At 40.3% G+C, this 22,197-nt stretch overlaps 1 protein-coding gene across 5 annotated transcripts in view; it reads right to left on the reverse strand.

Annotated features, from left to right (window-relative positions):
- Nucleotides 1–5,888: 5,888 nt before the first annotated feature.
- The window catches only part of Ptprz1 (protein tyrosine phosphatase receptor type Z1), a 175,959-nt gene continuing 159,650 nt past the window's right edge, over nucleotides 5,889–22,197 (reverse strand). For all 5 annotated transcript variants that reach the window (XM_057765069.1, XM_057765086.1, XM_057765077.1 and 2 more), the window contains 7 exons: nucleotides 16,479–16,572; nucleotides 15,093–15,166; nucleotides 13,757–13,885; nucleotides 12,446–12,592; nucleotides 10,216–10,358; nucleotides 9,385–9,520; nucleotides 5,889–6,837 (listed from right to left, as the gene is read on the reverse strand). In XM_057765069.1, coding sequence (XP_057621052.1) covers nucleotides 6,697–6,837; nucleotides 9,385–9,520; nucleotides 10,216–10,358; nucleotides 12,446–12,592; nucleotides 13,757–13,885; nucleotides 15,093–15,166; nucleotides 16,479–16,572 — 864 coding nt within the window. In that variant the 3' untranslated portion in view covers nucleotides 5,889–6,696. The remainder of the gene's footprint in view (nucleotides 6,838–9,384; nucleotides 9,521–10,215; nucleotides 10,359–12,445; nucleotides 12,593–13,756; nucleotides 13,886–15,092; nucleotides 15,167–16,478; nucleotides 16,573–22,197) is intronic.

Raw genomic sequence — 22,197 nt, forward strand, 5'->3', positions numbered from 1 at the left:
TTTGTAAAATTAACTTTGGCTTTAAAACTCTGGTGAGTACTCATCTGACTTTCATTATGTGTTTTCCTTCTGGAATATGAAACTAGTTCCTCCTCTGTGATAATCTCCTATTATGCATGAGGTATATGACAAGAAAATATCTGGCGCTGTTTGGAAAGGGTCAGAGTGGAAAAAGCCTGCTCCCACTTGCCACAACTACTGTATAGCTACTAATGTCTGCTGGTAGTGATAGAAAAGGAAACATTGAGCTTGAGTGCAAGAAGTCAGACTCAACTGACTCAACATGAAGTTTCCCTTCAGAGCTTTCAACAATAAAGGTTGAAGTTGGAGGGGTAGGTATAAATGAAAACATTCTGAGCATATGGCTCTTCTAAGATCAGTAAGGTGTTTCTTTGTTTTTTGTGTGTTTTTTTTTTTTTTTTCTGTAAAGGACAAGATAACAAACACCTGCCCATTCCTGCTTTGTTATGTGAAGAGAGCCATAGACAATGAATATGACTGTCCCAATAAAACTTTATTAGGAAAGCATGTTTGGCACACTTGATCGCAAGCCAAATATGAACTCTTGATCTAATTATTCCGATAAACTTAAGGCTCATGTCTTTCATATTTCCATCTTTTTTTTTTCAAGATCTGGTTCCTCTGTAGCTTTGGAACCTGTCCTGGAACTAGCTCTTGTAGGCCAGGTTGGCCCCGAACTCACAGAGATCTGCCTGCCTCTGCCTCCTAAGTGCTGGGATTAAAGGTGTGAGCCACCACTGTCTGGGTCATATTTCCATCTTTTAGTCACTTCCAAATAATACCAAGGAAGAATTACCATTATCAAGTTTTCCTTGTTCTAAACTCATGAGACACTGTTATTTGGTTTTGTAAATAGTACTGCTTCCTTCTATATAAGCAACACTCAGGGTGGTTGGTTATACAGGATAAAGAAGATGCTCAACAAATAGTAGATGCTCAAAAGCATTGATATTCTCCTCCTTTTCTTGTAGTAGCATTTTTCCTTTGAAATTTATGATTTTAACTTTGAACCTTTGTCCAGCAACTTAGAAGGATGATCACCTACGTTTGGAAGAGGCCTCAAAGATTCAAAAAAGATGTGCTACGTATTTCATAGGGAGGAATTTAAAATGATTGTAGGGATGAGGGCACCATAGTAACTGGCCAGCCTTCTAATTCTACAAATGAGAAAATGTGTGTCACTGAGTGAAATGACTTGCTTAGGGTGGTAAGTCTTCATACTGAATAATCATTATCTGAAGATAGCCTAAGAGTGTCTTTGTAATTCAGTCTCTTTTTGCACATGTATGTGTGATATGCATGCAAATTCACAAGTGTGTAGATATGTTGCTGATGCATGTGTGTGCGTATAGGGGCCTGAGGTTGATGTTGAATGTCTTCCATGGTTGCTCTCCTTGATACTAAGACAGCATCTTACTTTAATCCAGAGCTCACTCATTCATCTCGTCTAGACAGATGGCTTGCTCTGGGATCTCCTGTCTCTGCCTCCCATGTACTAGGATTACACATGGGCCACCTCTGCTCAGAATGTGACTTCAAAGGCACACAAGGAAATGCTGGCTGTCTTGCAGCAATAAATGCTAGTAGCTGAGAACTCATCAAATGCTCCTCCTGCTCCTTCTCCTTTTCCCTCATTCTCCTCATAATTTTTGTTTGTCTTAGCAATCTTTCCCAACTTTTTATTAGCTAGATAAATGATAAAATGCAGCACTGAGTCCTAAATTGTTAGGTTATTAAGAGGATTTGTCTCTACCTTTAAGTTGTTGCTATAGTAAGATAGCCTTCTGGTTTTGTTGATTGGCAATGCATATGAAATGAACAGATCATGCATAAACCCTAGGGCCTAGAAGAGCTTGGTGAGGTGGCATGGATACTGCTGTCATCTTTGAGTGACAGGGATTCTACGCTGTTGTCAAGGGCAATTATTCAGGCATTTGACTCTAGTAAGATACTTTCATTTCTTCTGAGCCTGACTCATGGTGAGGTTCGCATAGGCTAAAAAACAACTCCCTAGAGAAACAGGACAGTCCCAATCAAAAAAGAAAATTACATCTTGTTGGCTTCGCAAATTGTTTGCAAAAATGATTTATTCTCTTCAGATGGAGAGAGATACTTAAAAAGGGATAGAAGCTGAATGGAGTTGAGCTCATGCACGGAAGAAAGCAGAAGCGATGTAACGCGCAGGAGGAGAGCAAGACAAAGGGGTGAGAACAGCTACTCCAGCGGCATGTGTCATGGAGACAATCTAAAAATGTTTTTAAATGATCACTTAATGGCCAAAGTGCTTCTGTTTTTTATCAGTCCTCACGTACAATGGCTTAAAGCATCAGTTGCTTGTCTGGATCATCGCTATGCAGTTAGGGCCTGGCTCAATGTGAACGTTTATCTGTCCCACAAAGTGTTTCTTGGACTGTGTTGGTGGCAACCAGGAGAGCCTATTTGGGTGTCTCTCTTCATCAATGGTCAGTGCCTCCATCTGGTTATCAGTTGGAAGCTGGACCTTGGATTCTTTCCACTGCTGTGTGGCTCTGAGTCATGGCCTGGTGGCACTGTTCAAGACAACGTCCCAAGGGAATCAGATACAAGCATTTTGTTACTCAACCTTGGTAGTCATAACCTGTCTAGATGACAGGGGTCATCTGTTCCATTGAGTTCCATGAGTTCCATGAGTGTCAAGGGACATGGGACAAAGCTGGTCTTTTAAAAAACAATCTGCCACAGGTTGGAGTCCTAAGGACAATGGCAGGGTGGTGGATTCTGTGAACAGCACTGGGAACCCCAGGGTTCAGCCTTTCTTCTTGGCTTCAGTATTATTTGTTTATTCCCTGAGCCTTTTTGTGTGTTCTCTTGGACTTCAAACTGGAGTACCAAATAGGAAAATTGAGGAAGGTTTCTTATTTAACATTGTCTAAAAACAAACAACTCACACATGTTAAAAAAAAAAAAAAAACAAATGGGGCTGGAGAGAAGGCTCAGTGGTTAAGAGCACTGGCTGCTCTTCCAGAGGTCCCGAGTTCAATTCCCAGCAACCACACGGTGGTTCACAACCATCTGTAATGAGATCCGGTGCCCTCTTCTGGTGTGTGGGCATACATAGAAGGAATGTTGTATACGTAAGAAATAAATAAATAAATAAATAAATAAATAAATATTAAAAAAGCAAAAACAAAACAAAACTTGAAATGCATAATTTCAACTTTCTGTGTTGCTTAAAAGCAATTACATAACAAGGTTAATAATAACACTTGCTATTTTAGTACCTTAGTTTTAAGATCCTCAATGCCGGTAATTTTTTAATACAAAGTAATTAAGTTAGCAAGAAAGATAATAAATTCTTTGCATCAGCCCATCTCCTTGTGGATAATTCAGTACTATTGTAACAACCAGGGGACTGAAATAATATAACAGGAAGCTGAGAGCTATGGTGAGTGGCATGTATAAAATTGTGGAGGGAGGTATTTAAAATTAGCTTACCTGAAAAGCTTTTCTCTAAGGCCAGTTTGTGCCTTGAGAATTGTTTACAAACTACCACTGGTGATGGACTGGTTAGAATGTCTTGTTATAGTTGTAATTAAACATATCTATTTCATGCTATGTTTTACTTACTCCATCAAATCCTGTTATCATTTTGAAGAAAGAATCTTAAGAGGGAGAAAAAAAAACGTGTGAATTACAATTTAAGGCCAATAATGTCTCGATTCCTAACACTGGTGTAGTGTTCATTTATTTACCTCACTATTTAAAGCTGCCTACTATAACATTTCAACATTTTACTAAGGAAGGAAATTTTTTACTTTATCAGAATATTATACATTCAGTATATTGCTATTCCAGGTGAAATATTTTCACCTAGTGTCCTTTTATTATTATTTTTTTAAGACAAGGTTTTTCTGTGTAACTCTGCCTATCCTGGAACTCACTCTGTAACCAGGCTGGCCTTGAACTCACAGAGCTCTTCTATCTCTGCCTCCTAAGTGCTGGGATTAAAGGCCTGGGCCATCACCACCCAGCCCGGTGTCCTCTTAATAAGTACTCTAAACACTTCTGGCTGAGGCAGGAGTCTGCTTCAAGCATCAAAGTTGGCTTATTTATGATTTAGTTTCTCTGCTTCCCAGTTCTGCACAGCTCTTGTATCCTAATGATAACATAGGCACTCTCTACTTTTTCTATTCTGGAATATGTGGCCTTCTGTTTTCCTGGTTTCCACCCTCTTGACTAGGAGGATCTTTGCTTAAACTGGAGTCTGCAGCAAGTCCAGCAGCTTCTAAAGCACAGCTTGTCTCTGAATCAAGAATCCATCATTTCCTGGCACATGGTGCTCTTACTTTCTTGGCAACAGTCTTCACAGCCAGCTTGGGCTAATAGAACAAAGCACCAGGCTCTGGGTGTCTGTATACTACACAGTTTTTCTCTTCATAGTTCTAGAAACTGAAAAGTCAGAAAGTCCAAGGCCAAAATGCTGGTAGATTCAAGGTCTTGAAAGAACTTGCTTTTTTCTTTTTTCCCTCAGTTATGATCTTCTCACTGTAAGAAGTTTCCAGGGATCACTCTCAGGCCCCCTTTGTTTAAGGATACTGTGGCTTGAATGTAAAACATCCTCCATAGATTTGTGTTTGAACACTCTCTAGTGCTGTTCTGGTAAGTTATGGGACCAATAGGAGGTAGAGCATTCTTGGCAGAAGTGAGTCATGGGCACAGGCTTGAAGTTTTATAGCCAGGACCCCCTTTCTGTTCTCTGTCTGCTTCCTGCCCAAAGATATGATGCGCCCAGAAGCCTCTTGCTCCTGTTCCCTATGTTTTCCCCACCAGGACAGAGCCTTTTCTCCCTGCCAGCCTAGGGGTGCAAACGTTAAGCCATGGGTTTGGGGGAGTCATGCATATTTGTATCATGGAAATCCCATAAGGGAAAAGTAGCACCTAATGGTTCTGCTTAAGCAAGCATGTCCCAATGAATTAATGGTGTGCTGTGATGTGGGACTTCCCTTTGTGTGCTAATGTGATTAGCATTAATGGATAAAGAAACTGCCTTGGCCTGATAGGGCAGAACTTAGGTAGGTGGAGAAGACAGAACTGAATTCTGGGAGGAAGAAAGCAGAGTCAGAGAAAGCCATGGACCCACTGCTGGAGATAGATATGCTGAGACTTTGCTGGTAGGCCACAACCTCATGGTGATATAGAAATGGGTTAACCTAATATGTAAGCGTTAGTCAATAAGAAGTTAGAGCTAATGGGCCAAACAGTGTTTTAATAATTGCAGTTTCTGTGTGATTATTTTGGGGCTAAGCTAGCCGGGCAGCCGGGACGAACAAGCAGGCCCTCCTGCAACAGTGTTGAACTCAAAGTCATAAAATTTTGTGAGTTCCCTGAGTACCACAGGGAGCACAGTTTGGGAACTAGAGTCTTAGTGAGGGTTTTTATTGCTGTGAAGAGACACCAGGACGATGGCAATTCTATAAGGTAAAACATTTAATTGGGATGTCTCACTTAGAGTGTCAGAGGTTCAGCCTATTACCATCATGGTGGAGAGGATGGAGGCAAGTAAACAGAGAGAGTGCTGGCTACATGTTGGCCAGAAGGCAGTAGGAAGTCGACTGACTGACTGGGCCATATCCTGTGCACAGGAAACCTCAAAGCCTGCCCCACAGTGACGCACTTCCTCCAATAAGGCCACACCCACCCCAACACAGCCACTCCTCCAATTAGTGCAACTCCCTATGAGATTGTGGGTTCAGTTACATTCAGACTATGATAGGAACCACAGGTTGATACTCTGTCTCATTCCTTTGGGCTTTTAAATTTTCCTCAGTGGGACCCATGTTTGTAATTTTCCCCCATACATCGGTCAGCACAACATCTCACAAGCGAACACGAGTTAATGGCAATATATTTATTTTTGCAACTTCCTGGATAAAAACCATTCAAGGAACGTTTGGTAAGGTGTTATTCCCATAAAAACATCTTTTAAAACAAGTGGTTTTCTATTTCCCACAAGAGTTAAAATGACATGCGGAAACAAGGTTAGTGCCTTGGCTAGCACAGTATAACTTTAGAAGACATGTGGAGTAAGTAAGACCGGAGAATAAACTACATCATTGACCTCAAGTACACCACTAGAAAACTCACACAGTAGTAAAATATAAAAATCTACAATTATAAATATAAATTTGGTCCATGAAGACATCACAGCAGTATTTACATAAGTTATTAGATCACTCCTCCTTCAGGTGAATACTGCAGTTGTAAAATGTTGGATGACATCGGGGATGAAGTGGTTGACTTACAGTCTACTATATTAAAAGTTACATTTCTAGCAAATCTGATGACTGCTACAAATACAGCTAAAAATTTGACACTTAGAAACAAATGTTTTCCAAGGATGGTGATTCCTATCATCTATAAATTGAAATTTTTCTGTTAAAATCAATATGGAAAAAAAAATACCAGAATTCAATTCTTAGAAATCCTGTAAAATTCAATCATTTTAGTTTCAACATAATAAGTGAATTACAAGAAGTCTTTCAAAAAGGCACACATTGTTAATGGTGTCAATTTGGCAGCAGAATGAGTTACCATCACGTCACGGGAAGTAAACAGACAACAGAACTGACTCATGTTTTCTAACTTTAGAAAGATGAGAACAATGCTTAGACTGGGTTGTCCTGCACCCTTTCGGTGTTAAACTAAAGACTCCAGGCTTTCAGCTATATTTCCATCGGGCAAAGCTACACCATTACTGTCCAGAGAGGCAGATGGATTCTCTTCCTGCCTTGTGCTGACGAGGCTGAGGACCACTTTGTAGAGAAACTGGTACTGTTCCTAGAAAACACAGAGAGGGAGATCACAAACAGGAAACTCCACAGAGACATAAATTTGCAGAAACCAGGAATGATTTCAGATGCATTTTGGCACTGTTCACAGAAGGGCGCAGGGCTGTATTAAGGGTTTATGCTCAGCAGAGGTGCACAATCCATATTTGGTTTTTATCTATTTGGCTACGTCAAAATATTTCTGTAATGAATGAGTAAGTGGACATTGGATTTGGAGGAGAAGCCCATGCACATCGGACAGTCATAAGCACTCAGTTCTTATTCCTTTGTTTTCTGCAGGTGGAAGATGATGCAAATGCAGTTCGTCGGTGCTTAGCATTTATAGCCTTTTCAAAAGCAATGTCTTTCTTTCCTTTTTCTGCCTCTTTCTTTCTTAGTCTCATAAACCTGAAACTGGTGTTGAACTCACCATGTAGCTGAGGATGACCTGAGACTCTTTTCCCTGACTCCCAAGTTGCAGGACTATTCATCCAGGTTTTGTGGGGGATCAAAACTCGTTTCTTGTGCTTTTTAAGAAAGCATACTACTAACTGAGTCATATACCCCAACCCTCAAAGATAAGCATCTATTTTACTTTAGTCACTGTGTAATCACATGTTTCTGTCCATCCACAGAAAGGGCTCAACAATGACTGTAGTAGGATGGTGGTGGCGCACGCCTTTAATCCCAGCTCTCGGGAGGCAGAGGCAGGCGGATCTCTGTGAGTTCGAGGCCAGCCTGGTCTACAAGAGCTAGTTCCAGGACAGGAACCAAAAAGCTACAGAAAAACCCTGTCTCGAAAATCAAAACAAACAAACAAACAACAACAACAACAACAACAACAAAACAATGACTGTAGTATATCACCAGAACATAGCACCTTGACTGGACACACTGCTCAGCAAATGTTCTTCACACTCTATCATTCTGCCTGGTTTGATGGTCTGTCCTGAGAAAAGGGGTTTTATGCTACCAGATGATCCTTCGATGAGGCCCTTATTTGTAATAGCTAAGAAGATGACAGTGACAGCAGGACTCCGAAATCTGCCTGAGACTCTCACCAAGCTTATCATTACTTTGTCACAGTAACGACTTTCAGGTTCTTTCTAAGCTAAACTGTGGAATAGGAGGTAGTGTGTCTCATTCTTGACTGTCATGGCTCTTTCCTCTTAAAAGCACCCAGGAATCAGTTATTGGTCAATTTAAGATCCTGGATTTACTAGGAGTTTTAGCTGGGGTCATTCTTGTGGGTTCTTGGGGAATTCCATAGTACCAGGATTCTCTCTAACCTCATAGTGGCTCTCTCTATCAAGATTTCTCTTTCATTGCTCTCCCCCTGCATCCCTCCCCTGCCACCATCCTGTTCCCTCATGTTCTCATCCCCCTTCATTGCCCCTCCCTGCCCACAGTTTACCCAAGAGATCTTATTTAATTCTCCATTTCAGGGCAATCCATGTGTCCCTCTTAAAGTCCTCCTTGCTACATAGCTTTTCTGGAGCTGTGGATTTTAGTCTGGTTATTCTTTGTTTTACATATAATTAGTATCCACTTATATAGTAGAGAGGGTGCCTGAACTGTCCTTCCCCTGTAATCACATTGGTGAATAGCCAGCCCAACTATCATCATAGAGCTTTCATCCAGTAACTGATGGAACCAGATGCAGAGATCTATAACCAAGCACTAGGCTGAGTTCCGGGAATCCAATTGAAGAAAGGGAGGAGGGAATATATGAGCAAGGGAGGTCAAGATCATGAAGGGGAACTCTACAAAGACAGTGGAACAGAAACTCTAGACTGACAGGTGTGGAGACTCCATGGTACAAACTAAGCCCTCCATATGTGGGAGACAGTGGTGAAGCTTGGACTATTTGAGGAGCCCCTGGCAGTAGGACCAGGATCTATCCCTGGTGCTTGAGCTCGCTTGATGGAGCCCATTCCCTGTAGTGGGATGCCATGCTTAGTCTTAATGCAGGGAGGAGGGGCTTGGTCCTGCCCCAACTTAATGTGCCAGACTTTGTTGAGCCCTTACCCATTGGGAGGACTGGACTGGAGGTGGGCTGGGGGGAGTGGGAGAGGGAGCAAGAACTGTGGTTGGAATATATAATGAAACTTTAAAGGTTAATCAATTAAAAAAAGCAAAAGAAACCCAAAAATCCAAACAAAAACAAAACAAAAAAAAAAAACCCAAAACAAATAAAAAAGAAACTGGATTTGGCTAGAGAAGAGTTAAAAGTTCTAACATTTAAGTCTTTGAGATGTATCTCCTGGGGTTCTATGAAGGCCCTAATTGAACCCCAGGAATTTAAGTCCATAGTTTGCTGAAGAAATCAATTTGTGGGTAATTCCACTAAAGATATTACAATTCACAATGAATCCTGTAAAAAGGGATGGTGTGACTTAGATTTTTTTTTTAATCTGCCAGTCTTCTAAAAGGTGCAGATTTGTAATTTAGCTTGAATGTTACCAACCACTGTGATCTTCCTTATATAGGATAAAAAGGCTTTAGTACCATCTAGGAAGTGATACTTCAAAAATGAAAGATGAGGTTCATCACTTACAATATCAGTGAAGACTCCCGGCCTCATTAAATTGATCATCTTGGCTACTTGATAAACATCCATGGAATTTTCTTTTTCTAGTTGGTGCATAAGTGTTGTCAGAGCACAGAAAGTTCCTGCTGTTACTCCTCCATGCCTTGCAGTAAAGAGAAAAGGCAAAGACTCCATTCAGATGCATCAAATGCCTTTGTAACTGAGAGCACAGTCTTGAAATGGCATGTCTTTCCTTCTTTTCACTGTGCAAGACTTAAGGTTGAATTGGACAGAGTACAAAGTGTTCATGGCGTTAATAGCAAAGTCCTTTATAGAAACGTTACTGCTTGTGTAAGCATTGTTATTTTTATTCTATTAAAGGGGCAGGTAAAACATGTTTGACTGAAGTTATAATATATATACTATATACCTTATAGAATAGCTATATAACAATTCTAGCATTTTTCATTGTTACAGAAACAGAAAAAAAATGATTGGATAAAGAGTTCTCTTTCAGAAAAAAAACAGAAACAAAACCAGCAAGAAACATCAAACAATAGTCATTTTTACTCCTTTCTCAAGAAGTGAATAGCTGAGACATATCCTGGGATATGAAAACTTGTCTCATCTCAACAAATGCTCCCGCTATAAAGTGTAAGAGCAGATTCTGTGTTCATATCTACGTCTTTCATCTTTACCAGAGTTACAAAAAGGGGAAATGTTCTGTGTGACCTTTAATGATAAACAAATCCACCCTGACTGAATCAGCACGTGCGCACCAAGCACCAGGCTGGTCTGAGGACAAGAGAAGCAGGCATATACCCAGAGGTGTACAGCGATTGAGACTGTGAAACTTACTCATCATGAACAATCATGGGCCCATCCCTGTTAGCAGCCTCTTCTTTGATAATACTTATAAGCTCAAATGTTTTACTAATGGGACCATCCGGGTTTGGCCATTTGGGGCACTGAAAATGTCTTACTTCCAGAACATAATCATCCTACAAGAAGAAAGAACATATTAGTGTTTTTGAAAGATGCTGGTTAGTAAGAGTTTATCACGAGTGGAACAACTGAAAAAAATTAGAAACTGAAGCTAGATGATGAAAACAAAGATCATCTCTCATTGTGGAAGGAGAAAATCATTGTGATGGGACAAATGTCTCAAAATCAGTTTTATGCAGTAAATGTAAACTTCCCAGACAACCAAAATACTATTAACAAAGAAAATAAAGTCATGTGTTGACTCTTCAAATATCAAGAATTATTATAAGCTAAAACGAAGGGATTTCCATGTTAACAGAGGGAGTGACGAGGAGCCCACTGGAAAGAAGTGGCGATGCTAGAAACAAGTCCATAATGCTAGATGTGTGGCTGAGCTCATACTGCTGGTCTATAAGTGCTGGGACACTCGGGCATATGTGTAAACACATTCGGTGAGGTACCACTTGGAATAGCAAATATCTGAACAAAACAAAATAAAGCAAAAAGACAAAGACCAACCCAACTTCAAACAAGTAGTGGCCTAAATATAAGATAGAGAAACCATACTGGATATGTAGACAGCAGAAGCAAACAGAATTGACTTATACTCAATTACGTGAATAAATATCATCAACGTTATAATGAGGCAAAGTAGCAAACAGTTAAAAAATTCTACATAGTTTATGTAAAGGTCAGGATATACAGTTGAAACAGCAAAATCTTAAAGAAAACAGAAATAAAAGGAGAAATTACGAAGTAAGTCAAAAGAATTTAGGAAGATGTTACTGTATCTGAAGGGAGGACAGTATGAGGAGTAGGAACGTGAAGGATCTTCAAGGTCAAGATTAGGTTTTTTTATTGAATTCAGTAGCCTGTGAATCATTTGCTGTATCATTGTACTCTATTATAAATACTATGTTAAAAATAGTCTTTATAAAAAAATAAATAACAGACACCCATATTTTGACTTTCCTCATTTAACCAACTTTCTGGATGTTGAAGTGAGTCTGGTCCATACAGCATCATCTTTTACCTCTTTACCAGCCTCAAATGCTATGACTTTTAAGAGACAGTAGCTATAAATGAAGGGAATGAAAATGCCTGCCTTATCTTGCCTTCCCAACTGTTGCTTTAGAACTACCTGTCATTTCTGGACTGGCTTTCTAGAGATTAGGGCACTAACGACATTTGATTTACATACTTGAGATGCATTGAACTTGAGTTAGTCATGAATGCTTATTATATTGTGTGTTTTCTGTACAATACTAGGAAAAGGCTGTATTTCCTAAGGCTGAGCTAGGCAATGAGAGGTATCGGATAATCAGTAGAACAAGACAATGGATCTTTAATGAATATTTTCTTGAAATAAGCCTTCTTACTAATGGTGGAGACCTATGGGAGGAAAGCATGACACCGTGCTGATTTTAAAATAAAAGACGTGGAACTAGGATGTGCCGTTAAGAGCACTAGCAGTTCTTCAGAGGACAATTCCTACCACCAATGTGATGGCATCTGCAGCCATCTAAGGGATCTGATGCCTTCTTTTGGCCTCCATGGGGACTGCATGCATGTGGTGTACAGACAAAAAAGCAGATAAGACATCTATTTACAGAAAATAAAAATTAATCTCAAAGTAAAGAGAATTAAAATTATTTTTTTAAAAAAATATTTTTAACTTAAGTTCTCTCAGCAACCAATCTGGAGTAAAAAAGCAATCTTTGCTTTTCTGGCAACACAGAGCTTAACTCTGTCTAGGATTGTCTAGTTTAGCTATGATTAATTAATGGTTTGATGATTCTGTCAGATTTTGGAAGTAAAAATTGTAAGTCAAGGAATACTGGTTAGTTCTGGAATTTTGTGCATTTGTAAGAAATCAGAATCTTTTCCATCTCTAAAAAGACAAGATTTCCCAAGTAATTGGGAGCGTGGGGATCATGGGAGGGGGTAGAAGGAAAGGGGGAGGAGGAAGGGAGGGGAGCAGAGAAAAATATATAGTTCAATAAAACAATTAAAAAAAGAATTATAAAAAAAGAAAGATTCCCAAGTTAGCACATGTCTCACACAAGAGCAGGGCATGTGTTCATCCCTTAACATGTCTCCATACCTGTGTCGCTTCTAAGATGAAGTCTTGAACTATCAGTTTTTCCTCATTCGACAGACATTTGTGTTCTTCAGACATAAGAGTGACTTTGAAGCTTTCACAGTTGATGGGCTCATCTTTGTTTGGCCAGTAAACAAATTCATCCTCTGCCTGAAGGAGACCAAGGAAGGGCATAGACTTCCATAAACTGGGTATATGCAGAGCCCGAGTCAAGTCTTAGTCAACTAAGACTAAGTCTTTAGGTTTTACAAACATAGAGAAAAGATTGGATGTGCCACCGATATTCTGATTCGGAAGAGGCTCTTCCTTTACAAGTTTATATTGTTTAAAAAATGAAGCTTTCCAGTATGGACAGGAGAGGAGCTCATGGGGCACCATTCTAGCTGAGGAGCTGAGGTGAGAGCAGCTCGCAGAGGAGGATTTATTCTTCTTTGGGGCTACTGAACTTGTAGGGTGCCCATCTTGCAATGGACAGTGACATATCCATGCGTATATGGTCATCAATAATTGTAGTGAACTTTTTTTTTTTTAAAAAAAAAAAAAAACAAACACTTCAAGTTGGGAGAGGTGTGTGTTAGGAAAATCCAGGATTTGGGGGTGGGTATTAGCCTATTTCATTTTATACATGAATGAAATTCTCAAAGAATAAATTTGAAAGTTTCCTAAATCTCTCATTTCTTCATAAAAAGACTCACACTACCAAGTCAACATGGAACAGCCTTGGTTGATATTATTAAGAGGATGTAACTACTTCTTGTACTATGCCTTCATGGGATTATAAACAAAATAATAAAATAAAAAACCAGAGACTTAAATGGGATTTTCAACACAATGTTATGTATTTTATCTTATAAATGCAAATAGAAGAGTAAAGACTTGGGTCATTTGTGGTTGTGATCCTGATGTGCTTACATAGCATCACCAATGCATCTTTAGCAATTTTAATCTTTCATTTAGATCTCTCATTCATTACTTTGATCCGGCGGGACTATATAACCAATCCAGTCCAGCAAAGCATGACTCTAGTGAGATTAGTCCATTGGGTAGAAATAAGATTACCTTTTTAGGCCGGGCGGTGGTGGCGCACGCCTTTAATCCCAGCACTCGGGAGGCAGAGACAGGCGGATCTCTGTGAGTTCGAGACCAGCCTGGTCTACAAGAGCTAGTTCCAGGACAGGCTCCAAAACCACAGAGAAACCCTGTCTCGAAAAAACAAAAAAAAAAAAAAGATTACCTTTTAGTGTGTGCACGATAGGCTTCTGGCTATTGCAATGTTATGTTATCCTTGTAAGAAATGAACCAAAAGTGACCTACCATGTTTTGACCATCTGGAATCATCACCACCAGCTGGGCATTATGATCCCATATCATTCTCCAGAAGTCCTTAATGGTGTGCAGAAGGGGATGTTGGGTGATGATAAATTCATTGCTCTGGTAATAACCCTACAAAACCAAAGACAAGATAAAAGAACCCTGATAGGACTAGGCAGAGAAACATGTTTTGTGTTAACACAGTGTATTTAACTGTAGATAGAGTATTGAAGTAATATTGAATTACAACTAACATTTGCTGGGTACTGTCTATTTCCTAGGTATAGTTTCCTTCCTATTAAAGAATCAATGAGATAGAGATAGAAACCATAACTTTCATTTTAAAGGTGACCGAACTGGGGTAAAATTCAGTGTTGTGGGCAAGTTTATCTTAAGAAATGCTATGACCACTAGGAGTAGAAGTACCAAAATGGCATGTGCACATGCGTCTTGCACTAGGTAGAGTGGAAATCCATGATAGAGTTTATAATCCTCATGGTCCACAAGCCCCTAGTATCAGAATACTAAATCTCACACCTCTTCCCCCCAGGTCACAGCTGCCTCCCCTATGAGAGGGATCAGGAAGGTTCCTTTATGATTGTATTTATGAAGCCTGGAAAGTCGGGTAACTGGATCAAATGGTTTCCATGCTGTGTACTGTGTGGTCTTTCACTACTCCCACGGACTCATCTGAAGTGGGGTGTGTTTGACAGTGGTATCTGCACATCTCCTTGTTCCCCACATGCATAGTCTTTAGTCATGTCTTTGCTGGCTAACTAGAACAATGGCTTGGGCATTAAGATTAGGACTCTTTCATTTGAAACCAAGCTGTATGATTGACCATCCTGTGCTATTAATAAAGGATCATGAAACCACCAAAGCATCCAGCCACCCAGAAGACAACCTCATTGGAGAAGGTCTTTACAAATCCAATAGCTCAAGTGAATCCAGTATATAGGGAAGAGCTGTGCTGAAAACCTGGGGTGCTAACTAGAGTGAATCTGAGCTTCGTGTGTCCTACTGATGTGTCCTGTCTCTACAGATCGGTGCAGAGGAATGGAAACATATGATTTATATTTGTCCATTAGCTCTGAAGGGTGAATTTGAGACCCTGTGCTAACTTATTATTTTTGGTTGAGATTTCTTCAGTTCCAGCACACATGAAAACCTCAAGGTATGCTGGTATTCCTCTGGTCACTAATAACTGTGTGCCATAATTACTATAGTGGACTGATGTCCTATAGGCGCTATTGTTGCATAAGGGAGCCAGTCCGCTCTGCTGTTAATTCTGGTAACACGCAGGCTGCTGGTAAGCTCTCCCATGATGTATCTGACTTACCATGATATAGGATGCATTGATGTAGTCCGTGCCTTCCCCACTCAGCGACGAAATGCCCACCCTTGATCTCTCCACTGGAACACAGAACATTCCAAGTAAACAAACATGCTCACTGTGATTAGCCACTTTCCTCCAACAACTCCCAAATGTTAACCAAAGTTACACTTCTCAACGAGAGCCTTTGATAGTTAAACTAATTGACTAACTAAGTGTTAAAGTCAAGTTTTGCATTCTTTTTTTTTAAATAGCCCATTTTCCATATTTAGTGAAACTTTTATCACCAGGATATTTCTCTTCCCCTCAAGTCCTTTTTCTAATACACACACACACACACACACACACACACACACATCTGAAGGAATATTTCTTATTTCCTCGTCAGGAAAATATTAGTTCTGAACCAGCTTGTGAGTGCTACTGTGAATCAAGTAACCATAGTGACTCATAACAGTAACAGCAAACCCGGGCAGAAAAATTACACTCTAGGGTCTTAAGTAGGTTCTGTGGAAATGAAGCACAATAATAAGTGTATAATAATATATATAATATAATATATTATGATATAGAGTATATATAATATATAGCATGATAATAAGCATAGTAAGTCTATGAAACTGTCAGTTTGGTAAAATTCAAAGCAGGCTTTTGATATAATGTAAGTATTAATTGGAATTTTATGCATGTCATCTTTTTTTTTCTTCCTGATTTTTATTTCTTTCAGATCTGCTTCGAGGAGACTGTTTCAAGGATCTGGGTTCCTCCTGGTGTTCCAGTTTCCCCAAGAACATGCTAACTGAGGCTGTGAGAAGAACATCCTTTCCCTTCATTTCTGATGTAGAAATACAGCTAAAGCAGGGTTAAGTGTCATTACCCTTGTGGCTACTTTGCAGAAAAAAAATCACATTCTACTATTGGGGAAGAGCGTTTGTTTTGTGCCTTTAAAAATGCATAGTTGTGCATTTTATTAAAGCAAAAGTTAAAGAACTTTCTCTGTCTCAGCAGTCAGAGGTAGGCGCTATCTTGCTACATCTCTGTTACCCCAAGTGTCCTGTTGGAAGCTGGGCACTGTGATTGTACTCATGGCCTCCCTATGCTTCTGAGAAGCAAGACATATGTCTAACATCACCCAGTCCTCTCATCTTAGCCAGGGCCAGGGCAATGCCAGCATCCCAGATAGGGTTACAACATCGTCTCATTCAGCATGACCTTGATAAGACTCCAAGGACTTGAGTCCTTTTAAATAATCACATACTGGATATAATTAGAACAATATGACAACAGATATAACATTATGATTGGTATACATGTCTATTACAGAGAGACGTGCGGGCCTTTGTTATGGAAATAAAAACTCGAGTGGATTTCTCAGGATTCCGTGTGACATACCAGGGATGATGGACGATGCTCTGTTCTTCTCCCTGTTGCACTGCTTCAGGGCTGCCGAGTAATCACTCTGAAGAATATTGGACTGACTCAGAAGCTGACAACGGGAGGCAAGGAAGAGCGTAGGTCATTTCACACATGGCAACAGATGCCCGAACCACACCGACAACCCCTCAACAAAAGAAGGACACTGCAAACACGGCCGACGTGTTTCCTAGGGCTTGAATTAAGCCCCTTTCTAGTCAAGTCCAGAAGCATCTTGTATTTCAAGACCTTTGATTATGAGAGAGTCCTCCTGATGGCTTCCTTTGTGGCCCTGTGCCCTCCATTCCCACTAATTACTTTCACTGGTGTTAAATAGTTATTTAATTTCTGGAAGGAATCCTACAAACTACTTCATCAGGATGCTAAAGGGTATACTGTTGGTTTTCGGTGACTGGAACCTTAAATTCCATTTTATTGACACTGCCCTTTAAATGTTGTATACACACAGCTTCTTGGTACCAAATAATTATGTGTTCCATAAAGTAGATGGGCTGATTTTTTTCACCTAGATTTTTTTCCCCACCAATATTTGGAAATATTTGTTTCTTAAAAATCTGGCAAAGCCTTATTTCCTACCCCACCTTTACAGTATTTTTTTATTCTTTTTTAATTAAAATTTCCACCTGTCCCCGTTTCCCATTTCCCTCCCCCTCCTCCCACATATTGCCCCCTCCCCCCACTCCCCTTTCCCTATCCCCACTCTTCTTCTCCTCCCCCCACTCCATTCCCCCTCCCTCTCGATATTGAAACGCAGTACAAATTCCCTGCCTTGCAGGAAGACCAAGGTCCTCCCACTTCTATCTAGGTCCAGGAAGGTGATCGTCCAAACAGGCTAAGCTCCCACAAAGCCAGTTCATGTATTAGGATCGAAACCTAGTGCCATTGTCCTTGGCTTCTCATCAGCCTTCATTGTCCGCCATGTTCAGAGAGTCCAGTTTCAACCCATGCTTTTTATTTAAGGTTAGAAAATACTTGTAGGGAGCTAGAGAGATGGCTCAGTGGCAAAGAGCACTGACTGCTCTTCCAGAGGGCCACAGTTCAATTCCCAGCACCCACATGGCAACTTACAAGTTTCTGTAACTCCAAGATGTAACACTCTCACACAGACATACATGCAGACAAAATGTCAATGCGCATAAAATAAAAATAGATATATTATTTTAAAAAGGGAAAAATATTTCTAAAGTATTAATCATGTTCTATCACCCCCTTCCATGTTTGAAAATAGGGTCTCACTCTGTAGCCCAGGCTGATGTTGAATCTGTGACAATCCTTATGCCTCAACATCTTGAATGCTGGGATTCCAGGTGTGGGCCATTGTACCCAGCATGTTCCTACTTAGCTTGTGAATATTTTCCTCTTCCTGCATCAAGGGCAGACTTGTTCCTTGTGTTTTCTCTCGGCCGGGGGGCTGTCCATTCCTTTCCAAGAACATCTGTTACGTAAACCACCGAGGTCTTTCTACTTCATAACCCAGCCCTTCCCCTGTGTTCTCAGTCCTACCTCTGCACTTACTAAGGATCTTTGCAAATTCCAATTTTCTTCCTCCGCCTACTTAAAAGAAGCTCATACATCTCTTCTTAAAACATAATCAAAATAAAGAATAAATAACATAAAGTCTGTCCTACCCTCTAAGCTTGCATTTCCTAGTAACTATCTTTATTATTCCTTTCAGAGTCAAGTTTTAAAAAGGTAATATTTTTATTCATGTATGTATATATGTATGTGCATGTGTGCACATTTCTCTGTGAGCATGCCAAATGTGTTCAGGAGCCCATAAAAAAAAAAACCCAGAAAATGATATTATATTTGTTTGAGCTGAGGTTGTATTAGAACCACCTGATATGGGTGCTAAGACCCGAACTTAGGTACTCTGGAGGAGCAGCAATCAATCTTAACTGCTGAGACATCTCTACGGACTTCAGAAAACCACTTTTTAAAAAGAGCTATGTGACTGTTCTCTATGCTTCCTCAAACACAGCTGGTTTATAAAGCTGATTTTTTTCCCTGATTTTAAGAACTCTGATTTTAATGAAAAGTCAGGCAGGCATTAAGGTTGATAATGAAAGCCTGTTCTAAGTGCTATTACTACAGTGGCAGATAGTGAGGTGCTCACACAGGAGAGGCGACTTTTTAGCTTGACGTTAAAGGGTACCACAAGATACTCCCAACTGTGAGAGGAACAGATTTCTCCTGAAGATCTCTGTGAACTATCAGCCATTTCTATCAGGGGACTGATGCGGTCAGATATAGTTAGAAGCTCATTCTGCTGGCACTTGTGAGTCAGGCTGGCAGCAAGGATGATGACCTAGTCAGCTGTCACCGTAACGAATCTAGGCAGACCCAGTAGGGACTTGAATTAAATCCACAACCAGAGGGACAGAAGACATGTTTGACAGGACGTAAGCTCCATTAGATTCAGGAGATGACAATGTTAAAGATGTCATTGAGGCTTAGTTGGAGTGATAAAGCTGATTTTTTTAAAGCTTAGTGCACAAAGAGACGGGCATTACCAGATCATTTTCATACACATATGTCAATATATTTTGTTCTAATTGTCCCTCCTCTAATGCCTTATCCTTCTTCTCACCTGTTTCTTGCTGTGTCCTCACCATTTGTTTTGTAACTCTGTTATCTGATTTCAATGCACCACTTCTCTGACACAGCTCCTGCAAAAGCTAAGTCCCTTTGCCTTCTGCTCAGGAATTCCTTTGTTATCAGCATTTGTTGCCCCTCATTTTTCTTTCTGCTTGAAATCTTACTTTCTTTAGATTCTTTTATCTGTCACTATTTCTTATTCTCTTTTGCTTTCCACTTACCCCTCTTAACTCCTTTCGTTCCTGCTTTTTTTTTTGAAGTACTGGGGTTTGAGCCTAGGGCATGGTGCGTGCTAGGTAAGAGCTCTCCCACTGAGCTGTGTCTCTCTCTATACCTTCTCCCAAACCTTCATAAACACCTCATTTTTAGTACTCATCTTACCCAGATCCCATACTTCAAATAAGCATCTCCAAGTTGGTCCAGACTTTTTCTCCAGGCTTGATCTCTTACCATTTAAATGCAGTATTAAGTTATGTACTACACACCTTAACTGAAGCATGTTCTGCTATTGTTTGGTTATGGTTTGAATGTGCATCTCAAGGCTTCATGTGTTCAAATTTAATCCCTGCTGTGAGGTACTGAGAGTGTGAAAACTGAGGTCAGCTATGGTGTATAGAGATGGAGATTTGGGGAGGTGACTATGATTACATTAAGTCTTTAAGTTAGAGCTCCCATGAATGAATCCTAGTAGCTTTATTTTATAAGAGGTGGAGAGTTTTACACACACACACGTGCACACACACACACACACAGAGAGAGAGAGAGAGAGAGACAGACAGACAGACACACACACACACAGACGTGCGTGTGCTTTTCATGTTGCCAGGTAATATTCTGAGGAACTTGAGACTTCGCCATTTAGCAAAAAAGCCATTACCGGATGTGACTCCTTGTACCACGTGTCCATAGAATCACACCCAAGGAAACTTTTTGTTTGTAGAGCCCTGTACCTCAGTCAGTTGATTTAACAAGGAAAACCTTGCTAATGTGCCTCTAGTAATTCAAAATTACATAGACATACAAGTGATCTGAGCATCTTGTTCTCCACCACATCCTGTGTTTGTGCGCCTTCTCTCTTGAATTCTCAGTCACAGAGACCATCACCCCCTCCCACTTAACAGAGTATGAGCTATTATAGTTGACTTTTCTCCTTTGCATCCTCTTCTGGATGCACACAGTCAGTCCCTAAGTTGCACCCTCATCTGTGCAACTACAGAATTCTTTCCTTCCACAGTGGGACTTCCCAGAGTTCTGGGTTTGTACTTTCTTATTTTTCTCTCTTGTTAGGTTGGAAGCACCATGAGAGTAAGAATTGAATATGCTCTTTTAATTTTTAAAGATGCATTTTAATTTAAATTATGTGTACATGTGTATGTGTGTGTGTGGTTACATGTATATGTGAGTTCAGGTATCTGAGGAGTCCATAAGAGGATGCTGAATTCCCTAAAACTGAACTCACAGGCCGTTTATGGGCTGCCCATGGTGGGTGCTGTGAATGAATGTGGGTCTTTAGCTAGAGCATCTCCGATCTCCCAACTTTCTTTCCAGCTGCTCCTTTACTTTGTTTTAAAGCACGTGTTTATATTGTATGTGTGTGTGTGTTTGTGTGTGTTTATGGAGGGGCTGGAGGTTGACACCAGGTATCTTTGTCAGAAGTTCATTTTTCCCGTGTAATCTCTAACTGAACCTGGACCTCATTGATTCACTTAGACTGATGAGACAGGGAGCCTAGAGATGCACAGGAACCTGCTTCCACAGGCTGGATTACAGGCCCCACACCACTTATGTGAAGCCTTTCCTACGGGGTTGGGAAAGCAAATACACACTCTCATGTTCATGCAGCAAGCACTTTACCAACTGAGCCATCGCCTCAGTCCACAAGTTCATAGTTCAGTACTACCACTGAAGCCTGCCATCTAATAGGTATCTGGTAAGTATTTATAGAATAAACATGTAATTTGTTTTAAAGAAAATTTTCTTTATATGAACTTGAATGAATACTGTTTTAAATAAGACAGTGCACCTTACACCTGCGTTTCCATGCTTATATTGTGAACAGGAACAAAAGAGCCAAATCTCTGTTTTGTAAGAATGTTTAAGTTTTATTTCTGTTTCAACCCTGACTAATTCATCTTAAGTCGTATCAATTCTCTTATGTGGCTGTGCACTGGGTTAATCATATAAGTGAGATTATATTGACAATAAAATATATATTTTATATTGATATAAAGGTGATACAACTTTAAAATTAGGAAGTGAGATTTCCTTTTATTTCTGTAAAGGTTATGCTTGTCAGCTAATTTTCTTGATTTATGTTTCTTTATTATTTCTAAAAACCAGACTGTATACTTTCTCTAATCGATCCCTTTGAAACCCACATAGGCCTGCTGAGAAAGACACGGCATCTTTCTGAAAACAAAGTCTGGGGTCAGCAGTCACCCCAATCTTTCTCTTCCTTTCCCAGAGCACAAAAAGGGAAGCTCCAAGAAGGTAGAGTTAGGGGGCTGACGGTTAGCACTCTATATTGTGGGCTAGGCAAAGGGCAAGCAGAAAAGATCTCCATCTAAGGCTTCTGAGCCTTTCCTAGGGTCTTCTCAATTCTCCCCAGATAGTGTCTCCTTAGAAAGTAACCCTGTTTCTCCTGAAACTCTGAGAAGCTTAAGGATAGCGTGGGTTGTGTGCAGGGAAAGTACAGCCCTCTTTCCCAGTCTGAGCCTGTACCTTCTCTGGGTACAAGATGCGGGTCGGCTAGCACGCACTTTCTGAAATCTTTGCAAAGTTATTTCCGAAAGTCGGAGCACTAGCATTTTGGAAATTCGGGAACAAACAAAGCATGTCCCCCTCCCTCACTGGGTTTTCTGCTGCGAGACTGGTGAGTGGGAGAAACTGGGGTTGAGGCAGCTATTGTGGGTAGGTGACCCGTTCTAGCCCAAGGGTTTCGAGTGAGACACAGGTTGTCTCCAAGAGTAGCAGGAACAGCCTGAGCCACTGCTCTTGTGCTGAAGTGGTCTGGTTCTTTTGAAAGCAAAAAGAGTACTTCTCCAGTTTGTATTCTGAGTCCTGTCTGTTCATTCTGTAA

This window comes from Chionomys nivalis, chromosome 1 (genome assembly GCF_950005125.1).
Source record: "Chionomys nivalis chromosome 1, mChiNiv1.1, whole genome shotgun sequence".
NCBI classification, from domain to species: Eukaryota; Metazoa; Chordata; class Mammalia; order Rodentia; family Cricetidae; genus Chionomys; species Chionomys nivalis.